Below are 20,878 nucleotides of genomic sequence, written 5' to 3'. Positions count from 1 at the left end.
AGTGTTTCATCCTGTAGTAGCCTAGTCCCTGGTGTCCAGTGGTATAGTGCCCCATTCCCCAGTGTTTCATCCTATAGTAGTCTAGTCCCTGGTGTCCAGTGACATAGTGCTCCATTCCCCAGTGTTTCATCCTGTAGTAGTCTAGTCCCTGGTGTCCAGTGACATAGTGCTCCATTCCCCAGTGTTTCATCCTTTAGTAGTCTAGTCCCTGGTGTCCAGTGACATAGTGCTCCATTCCCCAGTGTTTCATCCTATAGTAGTCTAGTCCCTGGTGTCCAGTGACATAGTGCTCCATTCCCCAGTGTTTCATCCTATAGTAGTCTAGTCCCTGGTGTCCAGTGACATAGTGCTCCATTCCCCAGTGTTTCATCCTATAGTAGCCTAGTCCCTGGTGTCCAGTGACATAGTGCTCCATTCCCCAGTGTTTCATCCTATAGTAGCCTAGTCCCTGGTGTCCAGTGACATAGTGCTCCATTCCCCAGTGTTTCATCCTATAGTAGTCTAGTCCCTGGTGTCCAGTGACATAGTGCTCCATTCCCCAGTGTTTCATCCTATAGTAGTCTAGTCCCTGGTGTCCAGTGACATAGTGCTCCATTCCCCAGTGTTTCATCCTATAGTAGCCTAGTCCCTGGTTCCCAGTGACAAAGTGCTCCATTCCCCAGTGTTTCATCCTATAGTAGCCTAGTCCCTGGTGTCCAGTGGTATAGTGCCCCATTCCCCAGTGTTTCATCCTATAGTAGCCTAGTCCCTGGTGTCTAGTGGTATAGTGCTTCATTCCACAGTGTTTTATCCTATAGTCGCCTAGTCCTTGGTGTCCAGTGGTATAGTGCCCCATTCCCCAGTGTTTCATCCTGTAGTAGCCTAGTCCCTGGTGTCCAGTGACATAGTGCCCCATTCCCCAGTGTTTCATCCTATAGTAGTCTAGTCCCTGGTGTCCAGTGACATAGTACCCCATTCCCCAGTGTTTCATCCTGTAGTAGTCTAGTCCCTGGTGTCAAGTGGTATAGTGCTCCATTCCCCAGTGTTTCATCCTATGGTAGTCTAGTCCCTGGTGTCCAGTAACATAGTGCCCCATTCCCCAGTGTTTCATCCTGTAGTAGCCTAGTCCCTGGTGTCCAGTGGTATAGTGCTCCATTCCCCAGTGTTTCATCCTGTAGTAGTCTAGTCCCTGGTGTCCAGTGACATAGTGCCCCATTCCCCAGTGTTTCATCCTGTAGTAGCCTAGTCCCTGGTGTCCAGTGGTATAGTGCCCCATTCCCCAGTGTTTCATCCTATAGTAGTCTAGTCCCTGGTGTCCAGTGACATAGTGCTCCATTCCCCAGTGTTTCATCCTGTAGTAGTCTAGTCCCTGGTGTCCAGTGACATAGTGCTCCATTCCCCAGTGTTTCTTCCTTTAGTAGTCTAGTCCCTGGTGTCCAATGACATAGTGCCCCATTCCCCAGTGTTTCATCCTATAGTAGTCTAGTCCCTGGTGTCCAGTGACATAGTGCTCCATTCCCCAGTGTTTCATCCTGTAGTAGTCTAGTCCCTGGTGTCCAGTGACATAGTGCTCCATTCCCCAGTGTTTCATCCTGTAGTAGTCTAGTCCCTGGTGTCCAGTGGTATAGTGCTCCATTCCCCAGTGTTTCATCCTGTAGTAGTCTAGTCCCTGGTGTCCAGTGACATAGTGCTCCATTCCCCAGTGTTTCATCCTATAGTAGTCTAGTCCCTGGTGTCCAGTGGTATAGTGCTCCATTCCCCAGTGTTTCATCCTATAGTAGTCTAGTCCCTGGTGTCCAGTGACATAGTGCTCCATTCCCCAGTGTTTCATCCTATAGTAGCCTAGTCCCTGGTGTCCAGTGACATAGTACTCCATTCCCCAGTGTTTCATCCTATAGTAGTCTAGTCCCTGGTGTCCAGTGACATAGTGCTCCATTCCCCAGTGTTTCATCCTTTAGTAGCCTAGTCCTTGGTGTCCAGTGACATAGTGCCCCATTCCCCAGTGTTTCATCCTATAGTAGCCTAGTCCTTGGTGTCCAGTGACATAGTGCTCCATTCCCTAGTGTTTCATCCTATAGTAGCCTAGTCCCTGGTGTCCAGTGACATAGTGCTCCATTCCCCAGTGTTTCATCCTATAGTAGCCTAGTCCCTGGTGTCCAGTGACATAGTGCTCCATTCCCCAGTGTTTCATCCTGTAGTAGCCTAGTCCCTGGTGTCCGGTAACATAGTGCTCCATTCCCCAGTGTTTCATCCTGTAGTAGTCTAGTCCCTGGTGTCCAGTGGTATAGTGCTCCATTCCCCAGTGTTTCATCCTGTAGTAGTCTAGTCCCTGGTGTCCAGTGAAATAGTGCTCCATTCCCCAGTGTTTCATCCTGTAGTAGTCTAGTCCCTGGTGTCCAGTGGTATAGTGCTCCATTCCCCAGTGTTTCATCCTATAGTAGTCTAGTCCCTGGTGTCCAGTGGTATAGTGCTCCATTCCCCAGTGTTTTATCCTATAGTAGTCTAGTCCTTGGTGTCCTGTGACATAGTGCTCCATTCCCCAGTGTTTTATCCTATAGTAGTCTAGTCCCTGGTGTCCAGTGACATAGTGCTCCATTCCCCAGTGTTTCATCCTATAGTAGTCTAGTCCCTGGTGTCCAGTGACATAGTGCTCCATTCCCCAGTGTTTCATCCTATAGTAGTCTAGTCCCTGGTGTCCAGTGGTATAGTGCTCCATTCCCCAGTGTTTCATCCTATAGTAGTCTAGTCCTTGGGGTCCAGTGACATAGTACTCCATTCCCCAGTGTTTCATCCTATAGTAGTCTAGTCCCTGGTGTCCAGTGATATAGTGCCCCATTCCCCAGTGTTTCATCTTATAGTAGTCTAGTCCCTGGTGTCCAGTGACATAGTGCTCCATTCCCCAGTGTTTCATCCTATAGTAGTCTAGTCCTTGGTGTCCAGTGACATAGTGCCCCATTGCCCAGTGTTTCATCCTGTAGTAGTCTAGTCCCTGGTGTCGAGTGGTATAGTGCTCCATTCCCCAGTGTTTCATCCTATAGTAGTCTAGTCCCTGGTGTCCAGTGGTATAGTGCTCAATTCCCCAGTGCTTCATCCTATAGTAGTCTAGTCCCTGGTGTCGAGTGGTATAGTGCTCCATTCCCCAGTGTTTCATCCTATAGTAGTCTAGTCCCTGGTGTCCAGTGGTATAGTGCTCCATTCCCCAGTGTTTCATCCTGTAGTAGTCTAGTCCCTGGTGTCCAGTGGTATAGTGCTCCATTCCCCAGTGTTTCATCCTATAGTAGTCTAGTCCCTGGTGTCCAGTGGTATAGTGCTCCATTCCCCAGTGTTTCATCCTATAGTAGTCTAGTCCCTGGTGTCCAGTGACATAGTGCTCCATTCCCCAGTGTTTCATCCTATAGTAGCCTAGTCCCTGGTGTCCAGTGACATAGTGCTCCATTCCCCAGTGTTTCATCCTATAGTAGTCTAGTCCCTGGTGTCCAGTGACATAGTGCTCCATTCCCCAGTGTTTCATCCTTTAGTAGCCTAGTCCTTGGTGTCCAGTGACATAGTGCCCCATTCCCCAGTGTTTCATCCTGTAGTAGCCTAGTCCTTGGTGTCCAGTGACATAGTGCTCCATTCCCCAGTGTTTCATCCTATAGTAGCCTAGTCCCTGGTGTCCAGTGACATAGTGCTCCATTCCCCAGTGTTTCATCCTATAGTAGCCTAGTCCCTGGTGTCCAGTGACATAGTGCTCCATTCCCCAGTGTTTCATCCTGTAGTAGCCTAGTCCCTGGTGTCCGGTAACATAGTGCTCCATTCCCCAGTGTTTCATCCTGTAGTAGTCTAGTCCCTGGTGTCCAGTGGTATAGTGCTCCATTCCCCAGTGTTTCATCCTGTAGTAGTCTAGTCCCTGGTGTCCAGTGAAATAGTGCTCCATTCCCCAGTGTTTCATCCTGTAGTAGTCTAGTCCCTGGTGTCCAGTGGTATAGTGCTCCATTCCCCAGTGTTTCATCCTATAGTAGTCTAGTCCCTGGTGTCCAGTGGTATAGTGCTCCATTCCCCAGTGTTTTATCCTATAGTAGTCTAGTCCTTGGTGTCCTGTGACATAGTGCTCCATTCCCCAGTGTTTCATCCTATAGTAGTCTAGTCCCTGGTGTCCAGTGACATAGTGCTCCATTCCCCAGTGTTTCATCCTATAGTAGTCTAGTCCCTGGTGTCCAGTGACATAGTGCTCCATTCCCCAGTGTTTCATCCTATAGTAGTCTAGTCCCTGGTGTCCAGTGGTATAGTGCTCCATTCCCCAGTGTTTCATCCTATAGTAGTCTAGGCCTTGGGGTCCAGTGACATAGTGCTCCATTCCCCAGTGTTTCATCCTATAGTAGTCTAGTCCCTGGTGTCCAGTGATATAGTGCCCCATTCCCCAGTGTTTCATCTTATAGTAGTCTAGTCCCTGGTGTCCAGTGACATAGTGCTCCATTCCCCAGTGTTTCATCCTATAGTAGTCTAGTCCTTGGTGTCCAGTGACATAGTGCCCCATTGCCCAGTGTTTCATCCTGTAGTAGTCTAGTCCCTGGTGTCGAGTGGTATAGTGCTCCATTCCCCAGTGTTTCATCCTATAGTAGTCTAGTCCCTGGTGTCCAGTGGTATAGTGCTCAATTCCCCAGTGCTTCATCCTATAGTAGTCTAGTCCCTGGTGTCGAGTGGTATAGTGCTCCATTCCCCAGTGTTTCATCCTATAGTAGTCTAGTCCCTGGTGTCCAGTGGTATAGTGCTCCATTCCCCAGTGTTTCATCCTGTAGTAGTCTAGTCCCTGGTGTCCAGTGGTATAGTGCTCCATTCCCCAGTGTTTCATCCTATAGTAGTCTAGTCCCTGGTGTCCAGTGGTATAGTGCTCCATTCCCCAGTGTTTTATCCTATAGTAGTCTAGTCCTTGGTGTCCAGTGACATAGTGCTCCATTCCCCAGTGTTTCATCCTATAGTAGTCTAGTCCCTGGTGTCCAGTGACATAGTGCCCCATTCCCCAGTGTTTCATCCTATAGTAGCCTAGTCCCTGGTGTCCAGTGACATAGTGCTCCATTCCCCAGTGTTTCATCCTGTAGTAGTCTAGTCCCTGGTGTCCAGTGGTATAGTGCTCCATTCCCCAGTGTTTCATCCTGTAGTAGCCTAGTCCCTGGTCTCCAGTGGTATAGTGCCCCATTCTCCAGTGTTTCATCCTATAGTAGTCTAGTCCCTGGCGTCCAGTGACATAGTGCTCCATTCCCCAGTGTTTCATCCTGTAGTAGTCTAGTCCCTGGTGTCCAGTGACATAGTGCTCCATTCCCCAGTGTTTCATCCTTTAGTAGTCTAGTCCCTGGCGTCCAATGACATAGTGCCCCATTCCCCAGTGTTTCATCCTATAGTAGTCTAGTCCCTGGTGTCCAGTGGTATAGTGCTCCATTCCCCAGTGTTTCATCCTATAGTAGTCTAGTCCCTGGTGTCCAGTGACATAGTGCTCCATTCCCCAGTGTTTCATCCTATAGTAGCCTAGTCCCTGGTGTCCAGTGACATAGTGCTCCATTCCCCAGTGTTTCATCCTATAGTAGCCTAGTCCCTGGTGTCCAGTGACATAGTGCTTCATTCCCCAGTGTTTCATCCTATAGTAGTCTAGTCCCTGGTGTCCAGTGACATAGTGCTCCATTCCCCAGTGTTTCATCCTATAGTAGTCTAGTCCCTGGTGTCCAGTGACATAGTGCTCCATTCCCCAGTGTTTCATCCTTTAGTAGCCTAGTCCCTGGTTCCCAGTGACATAGTGCTCCATTCCCCATTGTTTCATCCTATAGTAGCCTAGTCCCTGGTTCCCAGTGACATAGTGCTCCATTCCCCAGTGTTTCATCCTATAGTAGCCTAGTCCCTGGTGTCCAGTGGTATAGTGCCCCATTCCCCAGTGTTTCATCCTATAGTAGCCTAGTCCCTGGTGTCCAGTGACATAGTGCCCCATTCCCCAGTGTTTCATCCTATAGTAGTCTAGTCCCTGGTGTCCAGTGACATAGTACCCCATTCCCCAGTGTTTCATCCTGTAGTAGTCTAGTCCCTGGTGTCAAGTGGTATAGTGCTCCATTCCCCAGTGTTTCATCCTATGGTAGTCTAGTCCCTGGTGTCCAGTGACATAGTGCCCCATTCCCCAGTGTTTCATCCTGTAGTAGCCTAGTCCCTGGTGTCCAGTGGTATAGTGCTCCATTCCCCAGTGTTTCATCCTGTAGTAGTCTAGTCCCTGGTGTCCAGTGACATAGTGCCCCATTCCCCAGTGTTTCATCCTGTAGTAGCCTAGTCCCTGGTGTCCAGTGGTATAGTGCCCCATTCCCCAGTGTTTCATCCTATAGTAGTCTAGTCCCTGGTGTCCAGTGACATAGTGCTCCATTCCCCAGTGTTTCATCCTTTAGTAGCCTAGTCCTTGGTGTCCAGTGACATAGTGCCCCATTCCCCAGTGTTTCATCCTGTAGTAGCCTAGTCCCTGGTGTCCAGTGACATAGTGCTCCATTCCCTAGTGTTTCATCCTATAGTAGTCTAGTCCCTGGTGTCCAGTGACATAGTGCTCCATTCCCCAGTGTTTCATCCTTTAGTAGCCTAGTCCTTGGTGTCCAGTGACATAGTGCCCCATTCCCCAGTGTTTCATCCTGTAGTAGCCTAGTCCCTGGTGTCTAGTGACATAGTGCTCCATTCCCCAGTGTTTCATCCTATAGTAGCCTAGTCCCTGGTGTCCAGTGGTATAGTGCTCCATTCCCCAGTGTTTCGTCCTATAGTAGTCTAGTCCCTGGTGTCCAGTGACATAGTGCTCCATTCCCCAGTGTTTCATCCTGTAGTAGCCTAGTCCCTGGTGTCCAGTAACATAGTGCTCCATTCCCCAGTGTTTCATCCTGTAGTAGCCTAGTCCCTGGTGTCCAGTGGTATAGTGCTCCATTCCCCAGTGTTTCATCCTATAGTAGCCTAGTCCCTGGTGTCCAGTGACATAGTGCCCCATTCCCCAGTGTTTCATCCTGTAGTAGCCTAGTCCCTGGTGTCCAGTGACATAGTGCTCCATTCCCTAGTGTTTCATCCTATAGTAGTCTAGTCCCTGGTGTCCAGTGACATAGTGCTCCATTCCCCAGTGTTTCATCCTTTAGTAGCCTAGTCCTTGGTGTCCAGTGACATAGTGCCCCATTCCCCAGTGTTTCATCCTGTAGTAGCCTAGTCCCTGGTGTCCAGTGACATAGTGCTCCATTCCCTAGTGTTTCATCCTATAGTAGTCTAGTCCCTGGTGTCCAGTGACATAGTGCTCCATTCCCCAGTGTTTCATCCTTTAGTAGCCTAGTCCTTGGTGTCCAGTGACATAGTGCCCCATTCCCCAGTGTTTCATCCTGTAGTAGCCTAGTCCCTGGTGTCCAGTGACATAGTGCTCCATTCCCCAGTGTTTCATCCTATAGTAGCCTAGTCCCTGGTGTCCAGTGACATAGTGCTCCATTCCCCAGTGTTTCATCCTATAGTAGCCTAGTCCCTGGTGTCCAGTGGTATAGTGCTCCATTCCCCAGTGTTTCGTCCTATAGTAGTCTAGTCCCTGGTGTCCAGTGACATAGTGCTCCATTCCCCAGTGTTTCATCCTGTAGTAGCCTAGTCCCTGGTGTCCGGTAACATAGTGCTCCATTCCCCAGTGTTTCATCCTGTAGTAGCCTAGTCCCTGGTGTCCAGTGGTATAGTGCTCCATTCCCCAGTGTTTCATCCTGTAGTAGTCTAGTCCCTGGTGTCCAGTGGTATAGTGCTCCATTCCCCAGTGTTTCATCCTGTAGTAGTCTAGTCCCTGGTGTCCAGTGAAATAGTGCTCCATTCCCCAGTGTTTCATCCTGTAGTAGTCTAGTCCCTGGTGTCCAGTGGTATAGTGCTCCATTCCCCAGTGTTTCATCCTATAGTAGTCTAGTCCCTGGTGTCCAGTGGTATAGTGCTCCATTCCCCAGTGTTTTATCCTATAGTAGTCTAGTCCTTGGTGTCCAGTGACATAGTGCTCCCTTCCCCAGTGTTTCATCCTATAGTAGTCTAGTCCCTGGTGTCCAGTGACATAGTGCCCCATTCCCCAGTGTTTCATCCTATAGTAGCCTAGTCCCTGGTGTCCAGTGACATAGTGCTCCATTCCCCAGTGTTTCATCCTGTAGTAGTCTAGTCCCTGGTGTCCAGTGGTATAGTGCTCCATTCCCCAGTGTTTCATCCTGTAGTAGCCTAGTCCCTGGTGTCCAGTGGTATAGTGCCCCATTCTCCAGTGTTTCATCCTATAGTAGTCTAGTCCCTGGTGTCCAGTGACATAGTGCTCCATTCCCCAGTGTTTCATCCTGTAGTAGTCTAGTCCCTGGTGTCCAGTGACATAGTGCTCCATTCCCCAGTGTTTCATCCTTTAGTAGTCTAGTCCCTGGCGTCCAATGACATAGTGCCCCATTCCCCAGTGTTTCATCCTATAGTAGTCTAGTCCCTGGTGTCCAGTGGTATAGTGCTCCATTCCCCAGTGTTTCATCCTATAGTAGTCTAGTCCCTGGTGTCCAGTGACATAGTGCTCCATTCCCCAGTGTTTCATCCTATAGTAGCCTAGTCCCTGGTGTCCAGTGACATAGTGCTCCATTCCCCAGTGTTTCATCCTATAGTAGTCTAGTCCCTGGTGTCCAGTGACATAGTGCTCCATTCCCCAGTGTTTCATCCTATAGTAGTCTAGTCCCTGGTGTCCAGTGACATAGTGCTCCATTCCCCAGTGTTTCATCCTTTAGTAGCCTAGTCCCTGGTTCCCAGTGACATAGTGCTCCATTCCCCAGTGTTTCATCCTATAGTAGCCTAGTCCCTGGTTCCCAGTGACAAAGTGCTCCATTCCCCAGTGTTTCATCCTATAGTAGCCTAGTCCCTGGTGTCCAGTGGTATAGTGCCCCATTCCCCAGTGTTTCATCCTATAGTAGCCTAGTCCCTGGTGTCTAGTGGTATAGTGCCCCATTCCACAGTGTTTTATCCTATAGTCGCCTAGTCCTTGGTGTCCAGTGGTATAGTGCCCCATTCCCCAGTGTTTCATACTGTAGTAGCCTAGTCCCTGGTGTCCAGTGACATAGTGCCCCATTCCCCAGTGTTTCATCCTATAGTAGTCTAGTCCCTGGTGTCCAGTGACATAGTACCCCATTCCACAGTGTTTCATCCTGTAGTAGTCTAGTCCCTGGTGTCAAGTGGTATAGTGCTCCATTCCCCAGTGTTTCATCCTATGGTAGTCTAGTCCCTGGTGTCCAGTAACATAGTGCCCCATTCCCCAGTGTTTCATCCTGTAGTAGCCTAGTCCCTGGTGTCCAGTGGTATAGTGCTCCATTCCCCAGTGTTTCATCCTGTAGTAGTCTAGTCCCTGGTGTCCAGTGACATAGTGCCCCATTCCCCAGTGTTTCATCCTGTAGTAGCCTAGTCCCTGGTGTCCAGTGGTATAGTGCCCCATTCCCCAGTGTTTCATCCTATAGTAGTCTAGTCCCTGGTGTCCAGTGACATAGTGCTCCATTCCCCAGTGTTTCATCCTGTAGTAGTCTAGTCCCTGGTGTCCAGTGACATAGTGCTCCATTCCCCAGTGTTTCTTCCTTTAGTAGTCTAGTCCCTGGTGTCCAATGACATAGTGCCCCATTCCCCAGTGTTTCATCCTATAGTAGTCTAGTCCCTGGTGTCCAGTGACATAGTGCTCCATTCCCCAGTGTTTCATCCTGTAGTAGTCTAGTCCCTGGTGTCCAGTGACATAGTGCTCCATTCCCCAGTGTTTCATCCTGTAGTAGTCTAGTCCCTGGTGTCCAGTGGTATAGTGCTCCATTCCCCAGTGTTTCATCCTGTAGTAGTCTAGTCCCTGGTGTCCAGTGACATAGTGCTCCATTCCCCAGTGTTTCATCCTTTAGTAGTCTAGTCCCTGGTGTCCAGTGGTATAGTGCTCCATTCCCCAGTGTTTCATCCTATAGTAGTCTAGTCCCTGGTGTCCAGTGACATAGTGCTCCATTCCCCAGTGTTTCATCCTATAGTAGCCTAGTCCCTGGTGTCCAGTGACATAGTACTCCATTCCCCAGTGTTTCATCCTATAGTAGTCTAGTCCCTGGTGTCCAGTGACATAGTGCTCCATTCCCCAGTGTTTCATCCTTTAGTAGCCTAGTCCTTGGTGTCCAGTGACATAGTGCCCCATTCCCCAGTGTTTCATCCTGTAGTAGCCTAGTCCTTGGTGTCCAGTGACATAGTGCTCCATTCCCCAGTGTTTCATCCTATAGTAGCCTAGTCCCTGGTGTCCAGTGACATAGTGCTCCATTCCCCAGTGTTTCATCCTATAGTAGCCTAGTCCCTGGTGTCCAGTGACATAGTGCTCCATTCCCCAGTGTTTCATCCTGTAGTAGCCTAGTCCCTGGTGTCCGGTAACATAGTGCTCCATTCCCCAGTGTTTCATCCTATAGTAGTCTAGTCCCTGGTGTCCAGTGACATAGTGCTCCATTCCCCAGTGTTTCATCCTGTAGTAGTCTAGTCCCTGGTGTCCAGTGGTATAGTGCTCCATTCCCCAGTGTTTCATCCTGTAGTAGCCTAGTCCCTGGTGTCCGGTAACATAGTGCTCCATTCCCCAGTGTTTCATCCTGTAGTAGTCTAGTCCCTGGTGTCCAGTGGTATAGTGCTCCATTCCCCAGTGTTTCATCCTGTAGTAGTCTAGTCCCTGGTGTCCAGTGGTATAGTGCTCCATTCCCCAGTGTTTCATCCTATAGTAGTCTAGTCCCTGGTGTCCAGTGGTATAGTGCTCCATTCCCCAGTGTTTTATCCTATAGTAGTCTAGTCCTTGGTGTCCTGTGACATAGTGCTCCATTCCCCAGTGTTTTATCCTATAGTAGTCTAGTCCCTGGTGTCCAGTGACATAGTGCTCCATTCCCCAGTGTTTCATCCTATAGTAGTCTAGTCCCTGGTGTCCAGTGACATAGTGCTCCATTCCCCAGTGTTTCATCCTATAGTAGTCTAGTCCCTGGTGTCCAGTGGTATAGTGCTCCATTCCCCAGTGTTTCATCCTATAGTAGTCTAGTCCTTGGGGTCCAGTGACATAGTACTCCATTCCCCAGTGTTTCATCCTATAGTAGTCTAGTCCCTGGTGTCCAGTGATATAGTGCCCCATTCCCCAGTGTTTCATCTTATAGTAGTCTAGTCCCTGGTGTCCAGTGACATAGTGCTCCATTCCCCAGTGTTTCATCCTATAGTAGTCTAGTCCTTGGTGTCCAGTGACATAGTGCCCCATTGCCCAGTGTTTCATCCTGTAGTAGTCTAGTCCCTGGTGTCGAGTGGTATAGTGCTCCATTCCCCAGTGTTTCATCCTATAGTAGTCTAGTCCCTGGTGTCCAGTGGTATAGTGCTCAATTCCCCAGTGCTTCATCCTATAGTAGTCTAGTCCCTGGTGTCGAGTGGTATAGTGCTCCATTCCCCAGTGTTTCATCCTATAGTAGTCTAGTCCCTGGTGTCCAGTGGTATAGTGCTCCATTCCCCAGTGTTTCATCCTGTAGTAGTCTAGTCCCTGGTGTCCAGTGGTATAGTGCTCCATTCCCCAGTGTTTCATCCTATAGTAGTCTAGTCCCTGGTGTCCAGTGGTATAGTGCTCCATTCCCCAGTGTTTCATCCTATAGTAGTCTAGTCCCTGGTGTCCAGTGACATAGTGCTCCATTCCCCAGTGTTTCATCCTATAGTAGCCTAGTCCCTGGTGTCCAGTGACATAGTACTCCATTCCCCAGTGTTTCATCCTATAGTAGTCTAGTCCCTGGTGTCCACTGACATAGTGCTCCATTCCCCAGTGTTTCATCCTTTAGTAGCCTAGTCCTTGGTGTCCAGTGACATAGTGCCCCATTCCCCAGTGTTTCATCCTGTAGTAGCCTAGTCCTTGGTGTCCAGTGACATAGTGCTCCATTCCCCAGTGTTTCATCCTATAGTAGCCTAGTCCCTGGTGTCCAGTGACATAGTGCTCCATTCCCCAGTGTTTCATCCTATAGTAGCCTAGTCCCTGGTGTCCAGTGACATAGTGCTCCATTCCCCAGTGTTTCATCCTGTAGTAGCCTAGTCCCTGGTGTCCGGTAACATAGTGCTCCATTCCCCAGTGTTTCATCCTGTAGTAGTCTAGTCCCTGGTGTCCAGTGGTATAGTGCTCCATTCCCCAGTGTTTCATCCTGTAGTAGTCCAGTCCCTGGTGTCCAGTGAAATAGTGCTCCATTCCCCAGTGTTTCATCCTGTAGTAGTCTAGTCCCTGGTGTCCAGTGGTATAGTGCTCCATTCCCCAGTGTTTCATCCTATAGTAGTCTAGTCCCTGGTGTCCAGTGGTATAGTGCTCCATTCCCCAGTGTTTTATCCTATAGTAGTCTAGTCCTTGGTGTCCTGTGACATAGTGCTCCATTCCCCAGTGTTTCATCCTATAGTAGTCTAGTCCCTGGTGTCCAGTGACATAGTGCTCCATTCCCCAGTGTTTCATCCTATAGTAGTCTAGTCCCTGGTGTCCAGTGACATAGTGCTCCATTCCCCAGTGTTTCATCCTATAGTAGTCTAGTCCCTGGTGTCCAGTGGTATAGTGCTCCATTCCCCAGTGTTTCATCCTATAGTAGTCTAGTCCTTGGGGTCCAGTGACATAGTGCTCCATTCCCCAGTGTTTCATCCTATAGTAGTCTAGTCCCTGGTGTCCAGTGATATAGTGCCCCATTCCCCAGTGTTTCATCTTATAGTAGTCTAGTCCCTGGTGTCCAGTGACATAGTGCTCCATTCCCCAGTGTTTCATCCTATAGTAGTCTAGTCCTTGGTGTCCAGTGACATAGTGCCCCATTGCCCAGTGTTTCATCCTGTAGTAGTCTAGTCCCTGGTGTCGAGTGGTATAGTGCTCCATTCCCCAGTGTTTCATCCTATAGTAGTCTAGTCCCTGGTGTCCAGTGGTATAGTGCTCCATTCCCCAGTGTTTCATCCTGTAGTAGTCTAGTCCCTGGTGTCCAGTGGTATAGTGCTCCATTCCCCAGTGTTTCATCCTATAGTAGTCTAGTCCCTGGTGTCCAGTGGTATAGTGCTCCATTCCCCAGTGTTTTATCCTATAGTAGTCTAGTCCTTGGTGTCCAGTGACATAGTGCTCCATTCCCCAGTGTTTCATCCTATAGTAGTCTAGTCCCTGGTGTCCAGTGACATAGTGCCCCATTCCCCAGTGTTTCATCCTATAGTAGCCTAGTCCCTGGTGTCCAGTGACATAGTGCTCCATTCCCCAGTGTTTCATCCTGTAGTAGTCTAGTCCCTGGTGTCCAGTGGTATAGTGCTCCATTCCCCAGTGTTTCATCCTGTAGTAGCCTAGTCCCTGGTCTCCAGTGGTATAGTGCCCCATTCTCCAGTGTTTCATCCTGTAGTAGTCTAGTCCCTGGTGTCCAGTGACATAGTGCTCCATTCCCCAGTGTTTCATCCTTTAGTAGTCTAGTCCCTGGCGTCCAATGACATAGTGCCCCATTCCCCAGTGTTTCATCCTATAGTAGTCTAGTCCCTGGTGTCCAGTGGTATAGTGCTCCATTCCCCAGTGTTTCATCCTATAGTAGTCTAGTCCCTGGTGTCCAGTGACATAGTGCTCCATTCCCCAGTGTTTCATCCTATAGTAGCCTAGTCCCTGGTGTCCAGTGACATAGTGCTCCATTCCCCAGTGTTTCATCCTATAGTAGCCTAGTCCCTGGTGTCCAGTGACATAGTGCTTCATTCCCCAGTGTTTCATCCTATAGTAGTCTAGTCCCTGGTGTCCAGTGACATAGTGCTCCATTCCCCAGTGTTTCATCCTATAGTAGTCTAGTCCCTGGTGTCCAGTGACATAGTGCTCCATTCCCCAGTGTTTCATCCTTTAGTAGCCTAGTCCCTGGTTCCCAGTGACATAGTGCTCCATTCCCCAGTGTTTCATCCTATAGTAGCCTAGTCCCTGGTTCCCAGTGACATAGTGCTCCATTCCCCAGTGTTTCATCCTATAGTAGCCTAGTCCCTGGTGTCCAGTGGTATAGTGCCCCATTCCCCAGTGTTTCATCCTATAGTAGCCTAGTCCCTGGTGTCTAGTGGTATAGTGCCCCATTCCACAGTGTTTTATCCTATAGTCGCCTAGTCCTTGGTGTCCAGTGGTATAGTGCCCCATTCCCCAGTGTTTCATCCTGTAGTAGCCTAGTCCCTGGTGTCCAGTGACATAGTGCCCCATTCCCCAGTGTTTCATCCTATAGTAGTCTAGTCCCTGGTGTCCAGTGACATAGTACCCCATTCCCCAGTGTTTCATCCTGTAGTAGTCTAGTCCCTGGTGTCAAGTGGTATAGTGCTCCATTCCCCAGTGTTTCATCCTATGGTAGTCTAGTCCCTGGTGTCCAGTAACATAGTGCCCCATTCCCCAGTGTTTCATCCTGTAGTAGCCTAGTCCCTGGTGTCCAGTGGTATAGTGCTCCATTCCCCAGTGTTTCATCCTGTAGTAGTCTAGTCCCTGGTGTCCAGTGACATAGTGCCCCATTCCCCAGTGTTTCATCCTGTAGTAGCCTAGTCCCTGGTGTCCAGTGGTATAGTGCCCCATTCCCCAGTGTTTCATCCTATAGTAGTCTAGTCCCTGGTGTCCAGTGACATAGTGCTCCATTCCCCAGTGTTTCATCCTGTAGTAGTCTAGTCCCTGGTGTCCATTGACATAGTGCTCCATTCCCCAGTGTTTCTTCCTTTAGTAGTCTAGTCCCTGGTGTCCAATGACATAGTGCCCCATTCCCCAGTGTTTCATCCTATAGTAGTCTAGTCCCTGGTGTCCAGTGACATAGTGCTCCATTCCCCAGTGTTTCATCCTGTAGTAGTCTAGTCCCTGGTGTCCAGTGACATAGTGCTCCATTCCCCAGTGTTTCATCCTGTAGTAGTCTAGTCCCTGGTGTCCAGTGGTATAGTGCTCCATTCCCCAGTGTTTCATCCTGTAGTAGTCTAGTCCCTGGTGTCCAGTGACATAGTGCTCCATTCCCTAGTGTTTCATCCTTTAGTAGTCTAGTCCCTGGTGTCCAGTGGTATAGTGCTCCATTCCCCAGTGTTTCATCCTATAGTAGTCTAGTCCCTGGTGTCCAGTGACATAGTGCTCCATTCCCCAGTGTTTCATCCTATAGTAGCCTAGTCCCTGGTGTCCAGTGACATAGTGCTCCATTCCCCAGTGTTTCATCCTATAGTAGTCTAGTCCCTGGTGTCCAGTGACATAGTGCTCCATTCCCCAGTGTTTCATCCTTTAGTAGCCTAGTCCTTGGTGTCCAGTGACATAGTGCCCCATTCCCCAGTGTTTCATCCTGTAGTAGCCTAGTCCTTGGTGTCCAGTGACATAGTGCTCCATTCCCCAGTGTTTCATCCTATAGTAGCCTAGTCGCTGGTGTCCAGTGACATAGTGCTCCATTCCCCAGTGTTTCATCCTATAGTAGCCTAGTCCCTGGTGTCCAGTGACATAGTGCTCCATTCCCCAGTGTTTCATCCTGTAGTAGCCTAGTCCCTGGTGTCCGGTAACATAGTGCTCCATTCCCCAGTGTTTCATCCTGTAGTAGTCTAGTCCCTGGTGTCCAGTGGTATAGTGCTCCATTCCCCAGTGTTTCATCCTGTAGTAGTCTAGTCCCTGGTGTCCAGTGAAATAGTGCTCCATTCCCCAGTGTTTCATCCTGTAGTAGTCTAGTCCCTGGTGTCCAGTGGTATAGTGCTCCATTCCCCATTGTTTCATCCTATAGTAGTCTAGTCCCTGGTGTCCAGTGGTATAGTGCTCCATTCCCCAGTGTTGTATCCTATAGTAGTCTAGTCCTTGGTGTCCTGTGACATAGTGCTCCATTCCCCAGTGTTTCATCCTATAGTAGTCTAGTCCCTGGTGTCCAGTGACATAGTGCTCCATTCCCCAGTGTTTCATCCTATAGTAGTCTAGTCCCTGGTGTCCAGTGACATAGTGCTCCATTCCTCAGTGTTTCATCCTATAGTAGTCTAGTCCCTGGTGTCCAGTGGTATAGTGCCCCATTCCCCAGTGTTTCATCTTATAGTAGTCTAGTCCCTGGTGTCCAGTGACATAGTGCTCCATTCCCCAGTGTTTCATCCTATAGTAGTCTAGTCCTTGGTGTCCAGTGACATAGTGCCCCATTGCCCAGTGTTTCATCCTGTAGTAGTCTAGTCCCTGGTGTCGAGTGGTATAGTGCTCCATTCCCCAGTGTTTCATCCTATAGTAGTCTAGTCCCTGGTGTCCAGTGGTATAGTGCTCAATTCCCCAGTGCTTCATCCTATAGTAGTCTAGTCCCTGGTGTCGAGTGGTATAGTGCTCCATTCCCCAGTGTTTCATCCTATAGTAGTCTAGTCCCTGGTGTCCAGTGGTATAGTGCTCTATTCCCCAGTGTTTCATCCTATAGTAGTCTAGTCCCTGGTGTCCAGTGGTATAGTGCTCCATTCCCCAGTGTTTCATCCTATAGTAGTCTAGTCCTTGGTGTCCAGTGACATAGTGCCCCATTCCCCAGTGTTTCATCCTATAGTAGCCTAGTCCCTGGTGTCCAGTTACATAGTGCCCCATTCCCCAGTGTTTCCTCCTTTAGTAGTCTAGTCCCTGGTGTCCAGTGACATAGTGCCCCATTCCCCAGTGTTTCATCCTTTAGTAGTCTAGTCCCTGGTGTCCAGTGACAAAGTGCTCCATTCCCCAGTGTTTCATCCTATAGTAGTCTAGTCCCTGGTGTACAGTGGAATAGTGCCCCATTCCCCAGTGTTTCATCCTTTAGTAGTCTAGTCCCTGGTGTCCAGTGACATAGTGCTCCATTCCCCAGTGTTTCATCCTTTAGTAGTCTAGTCCCTGGTGTCCAGTGGTATATTGCCCCATTCCCCAGTGTTTCATCCTATAGTGGCCTAGTCCCTGGTGTCCAGTGACATAGTGCCCCATTCCCCAGTGTTTCATCCTATAGTCGTCTAGTCCCTGGTGTCCAGTGACATAGTGCCCCATTCCCCAGTGTTTCATCCTGTAGTAGTCTAGTCCCTGGTGTCCAGTGGTATAGTGCTCCATTCCCCAGTGTTTCATCCTGTAGTAGTCTAGTACTTGGTGTCCAGTGACATAGTGCTCCATTCCCCAGTGTTTCATCCTATAGTAGTCTTGTCCCTGGTGTCCAGTGGTATAGTGCTCCATTCCCCAGTGTTTCATCCTTTAGTAGTCTAGTCCCTGGTGTCCAGTGACATAGTGCTCCATTCCCCAGTGTTTCATCCTTTAGTAGTCTAGTCCTTGGTGTCCAGTGACATAGTGCCCCATTCCCCAGTGTTTCATCCTGTAGTAGCCTAGTCCCTGGTGTCCAGTGGTATAGTGCTCCATTCCCCAGTGTTTCATCCTATAGTAGTCTAGTCCCTGGTGTCCAGTGACATAGTGCTCCATTCCCCAGTGTTTCATCCTTTAGTAGCCTAGTCCCTGGTGTCCAGTGGTATAGTGCTCCATTCCCCAGTGTTTCATCCTATAGTAGTCTAGTCCCTGGTGTCCAGTGACATAGTGCTCCATTCCCCAGTGTTTCATCCTTTAGTAGTCTAGTCCCTGGTGTACAGTGGTATAGTGCTCCATTCCCCAGTGTTTCATCCTATAGTAGTCTAGTCCCTGGTGTCCAGTGACATAATGCTCCATTCCCTAGTGTTTCATCCTTTAGTAGTCTAGTCCCTGGTGTCCAGTGACATAGTGCTCCATTCCCCAGTGTTTCATCCTATAGTCGTCTAGTCCCTGGTGTCCAGTAACATAGTGCTCCATTCCCCAGTGTTTCATCCTGTAGTAGTCTAGTCCCTGGTGTCCAGTAACATAGTGCTCCATTCCCCAGTGTTTCATCCTGTAGTAGCCTAGTCCCTGGTGTCCAATGACTTAGTGCTCCATTCCCCAGTGTTTCATCCTATAGTAGTCTAGTCCCTGGTGTCCAGTGGTATAGTGCTCCATTCCCCAGTGTTTCATCCTATAGTAGTCTAGTCCCTGGTGTCCAGTGACATAGTTCCCCATTCTCCATTGTTTTATCCTTTAGTAGTCTAGTCCCTGGTGCCCATAGTGTTCTGTGCCCCAGTGTTTCATCCTATAGTAGTCTAGTCCCTGGTGTCCAGTGGTATAGTGCTCCATTCCCCAGTGTTTCATCCTTTAGTAGCCTAGTCCCTGGTGCCCATAGTGTTCTGTCCCCCAGTGTTTCATCCTATAGTCCCCCATTTCTAGTTCCTCAGTGCTTCCAGTCTATGTATTAAGTGATCCATGCCTGTTCTCAAGCAGACTGCGGAGGAATGCTCTGCCCGGTTATAGACATCATGGCTGACGCTCCATCACACGATACTCCCGGCAGATTTAGTGGTCGAGTCTCTATTGGATTTGTTATCTGACAGGATTTGTGTCATCAGAATCTCCTGTTCTTCATGGATGGAGAGAAGAACTTCTAGGAATCTTAGAGGCAAAATAAAAATATCTCTGGAGGGTTTTGTTGCCTCACGTGAGGTCTCAAAAGATCCCTCTGAAGTCTTAGAATCTGGGTAAAGGTCATATAGACATAAGTGACCAGAAAAGAGACGTCTTCACTGGAATGCAGAGACCGTGCGGGTGTGTCACAGGCGAGACAATAACAACACGAGCGTCTCCATGACGTTACCTGCGCCGCGTGCGTCACATTCACTATTCTATCAGGAATTGACGTTCAGAAGAACAATGGCTGCCCTTTAGTAAAAGACCTGGACTAGTGTTGTGCGGTCTGGAAAACCCATTTCCAAATACCCTATTAGATAATTATGGGGGGGGGGTCTTTGATTCGGGACCCTCATTTATTGACCAGAGGACCATAAAGAGCATCTCTGTGGAGGACCCGACCTGTCTTCTATGGATTGCACGGACAACCCATTGATGAAAATTGTGTAATTCTTATTTTCCCCTGTGGTGGCGCTGTGGGGAAATTCGACACTTGCTGCCAGGTTCCAACGCAGAACTGAGCTGATCGCTGGGGGTCACTGTGACCAATATATGGTTGAAAGACCCTTCTAGAGAAAAGAAAGAGAACGAGACTAGAGAAGGGCAAAGAGTAGGCTCACCCTAATATGTTGGGCAGTTGCTTCAATACTAATTCCCCATTATTTTGTAATTAATGGAAGTGATCAATTTGCAAATAAGATAAAGAAGCAGTGAATCTGCAGACGTGTCCACGGCCGTGGTCAGAAGACATCAGCTGGTTTACGCCTGCCTGTTCCCATGGTGCTCCTTTGGCAGAATGCAGATGTAAATGGCAGCCTGTATTCTGCTGATGAATAATACAAGACCAGGACTATATTGATTTTCTCTTGCTTGTAAAAAGCTGGACCACTCCTGGACCTCCACCAGCTACTGACCTCCAGCACCTACAGACCTCCAGCACCTACTGACCTCCACCAGCTACTGACCTCCACCAGCTACTGACCTCCAGCACCTACGGACCTCCAGCACCTACAGACCTCCACCAGCTACTGACCTCCAGCACCTACTGACCTCCGACACCTACAGACCTCCGGCACCTACTGACCTCCACCAGCTACTGACCTCCAGCACCTACAGACCTCCACCAGCTACTGACCTCCACCAGCTACTGACCTCCGGCACCTACTGACCTCCAGCACCTACTGATATCCACTAGCTACTGACCACCACCAGCTACTGACCACCACCAGCTACTGCCCTCCAGCACCTACTGACCTCCACCAGCTACTGACCTCCACCAGCTACTGACCTCCCCCAGCTACTGACCACCACCAGCTACTGCCCTCCAGCACCTACTGACCTCCAGCACTTACTGACCTCCACCACCTACTGACCTCCAGCACTTACTGACCTCCACTAGCTACTGACCTCCACTAGCTACTGACCTCCAGCACCTACTGACTGCCACCAGCTACAGCCCTCCAGCTCCTACTGACCTCCACCAGCTACTGACCTCCAGAATTTACTGACCTCCACCAGATACTGACCTCAAGCACTTACTGACCTCCACAAGCTACTGACCTCAACTAGCTACTGACCTTCAGCACCTACTGACCTCCACCAGCTACTGCCCTCCAGCACCTACTGACCACCACCAGCTACTGACCTCCACTAGCTACTGATCTCCAGCACCTACTGACCTCCACCAGCTACTGCCCTCCAGCACCTACTGACCGCTACCAGCTATAGCCCTCCAGCACCTACTGACCTCCACCAGCTACTGACCTCCTGCATTTACTGACCTCCACCAGCTACTGACCTCCACCAGCTACTGACCTCAACTAGCTACTGACCTCAACTAGCTACTGACCTCAACCAGCTACTGACCTCCACCAGCTACTGCCCTCCACCAGCTACTGCCCTCCAGCACCTACTGACCGCTACCAGCTACAGCCCTCCAGCACCTACTGACCTCCACCATTTACTGACCTCCACCAGCTACTGACCTCCAGCACTTACTGACCTCAACTAGCTACTGACCTCAACTAGCTACTGACCTCAACTAGCTACTGACCACCACCAGCTACTGACCACCACCAGCTACTGACCTCCACCAGCTACTGACCTCCACCAGCTACTGACTTCCAGCATCTAGTGACCTCCACCAGCTACTGATCTCCAACAACCATTGACCTCCAGCACCTACTGACCTCCACCAGCTACTGCCCTCCAGCACCTACTGACCACCAGCACTTACTGACCTCCACCAGCTACTGACCTCCACCAGCTACTTCCCTCTAGCACCTACTGACCACCACCAGCTGCTGATCTCCAACAACCATTGACCTCCACCACCTACTGACCTGCACCAGCTACAGACCTCCACCACCTATTGGCTTCCACTGTCTATCGACCTCCACGCCTATTAACCTCCACCGCCTACCGACCTCCACCATCCAGTCCCCACCTTTACTGCATCAGCCAGACATGGGACTGGAATTGGAGGTTAGGGTGGAGTGGTCC

The 20,878-nt window shown here is 49.6% G+C and overlaps 1 protein-coding gene across 1 annotated transcript in view; it reads right to left on the bottom strand.

Moving 5' to 3' along the window:
- LOC120987308 (urokinase plasminogen activator surface receptor-like) overlaps nt 1-20,697 on the bottom strand; it is a 25,718-nt gene extending 5,021 nt beyond the window's left edge. Inside the window, exon 1 of the mRNA XM_040415880.1 lies at nt 20,664-20,697. Coding sequence (XP_040271814.1) covers nt 20,664-20,697 — 34 coding nt within the window. The remainder of the gene's footprint in view (nt 1-20,663) is intronic.
- Nucleotides 20,698-20,878: the final 181 nt, after the last annotated feature.

Source organism: Bufo bufo, chromosome 1 (genome assembly GCF_905171765.1).
Source record: "Bufo bufo chromosome 1, aBufBuf1.1, whole genome shotgun sequence".
NCBI lineage: Eukaryota > Metazoa > Chordata > Amphibia > Anura > Bufonidae > Bufo > Bufo bufo.
The sequence above is the reverse complement of the archived record's forward strand: the minus strand, read 5'-3'. Positions and strand labels throughout refer to the sequence as shown.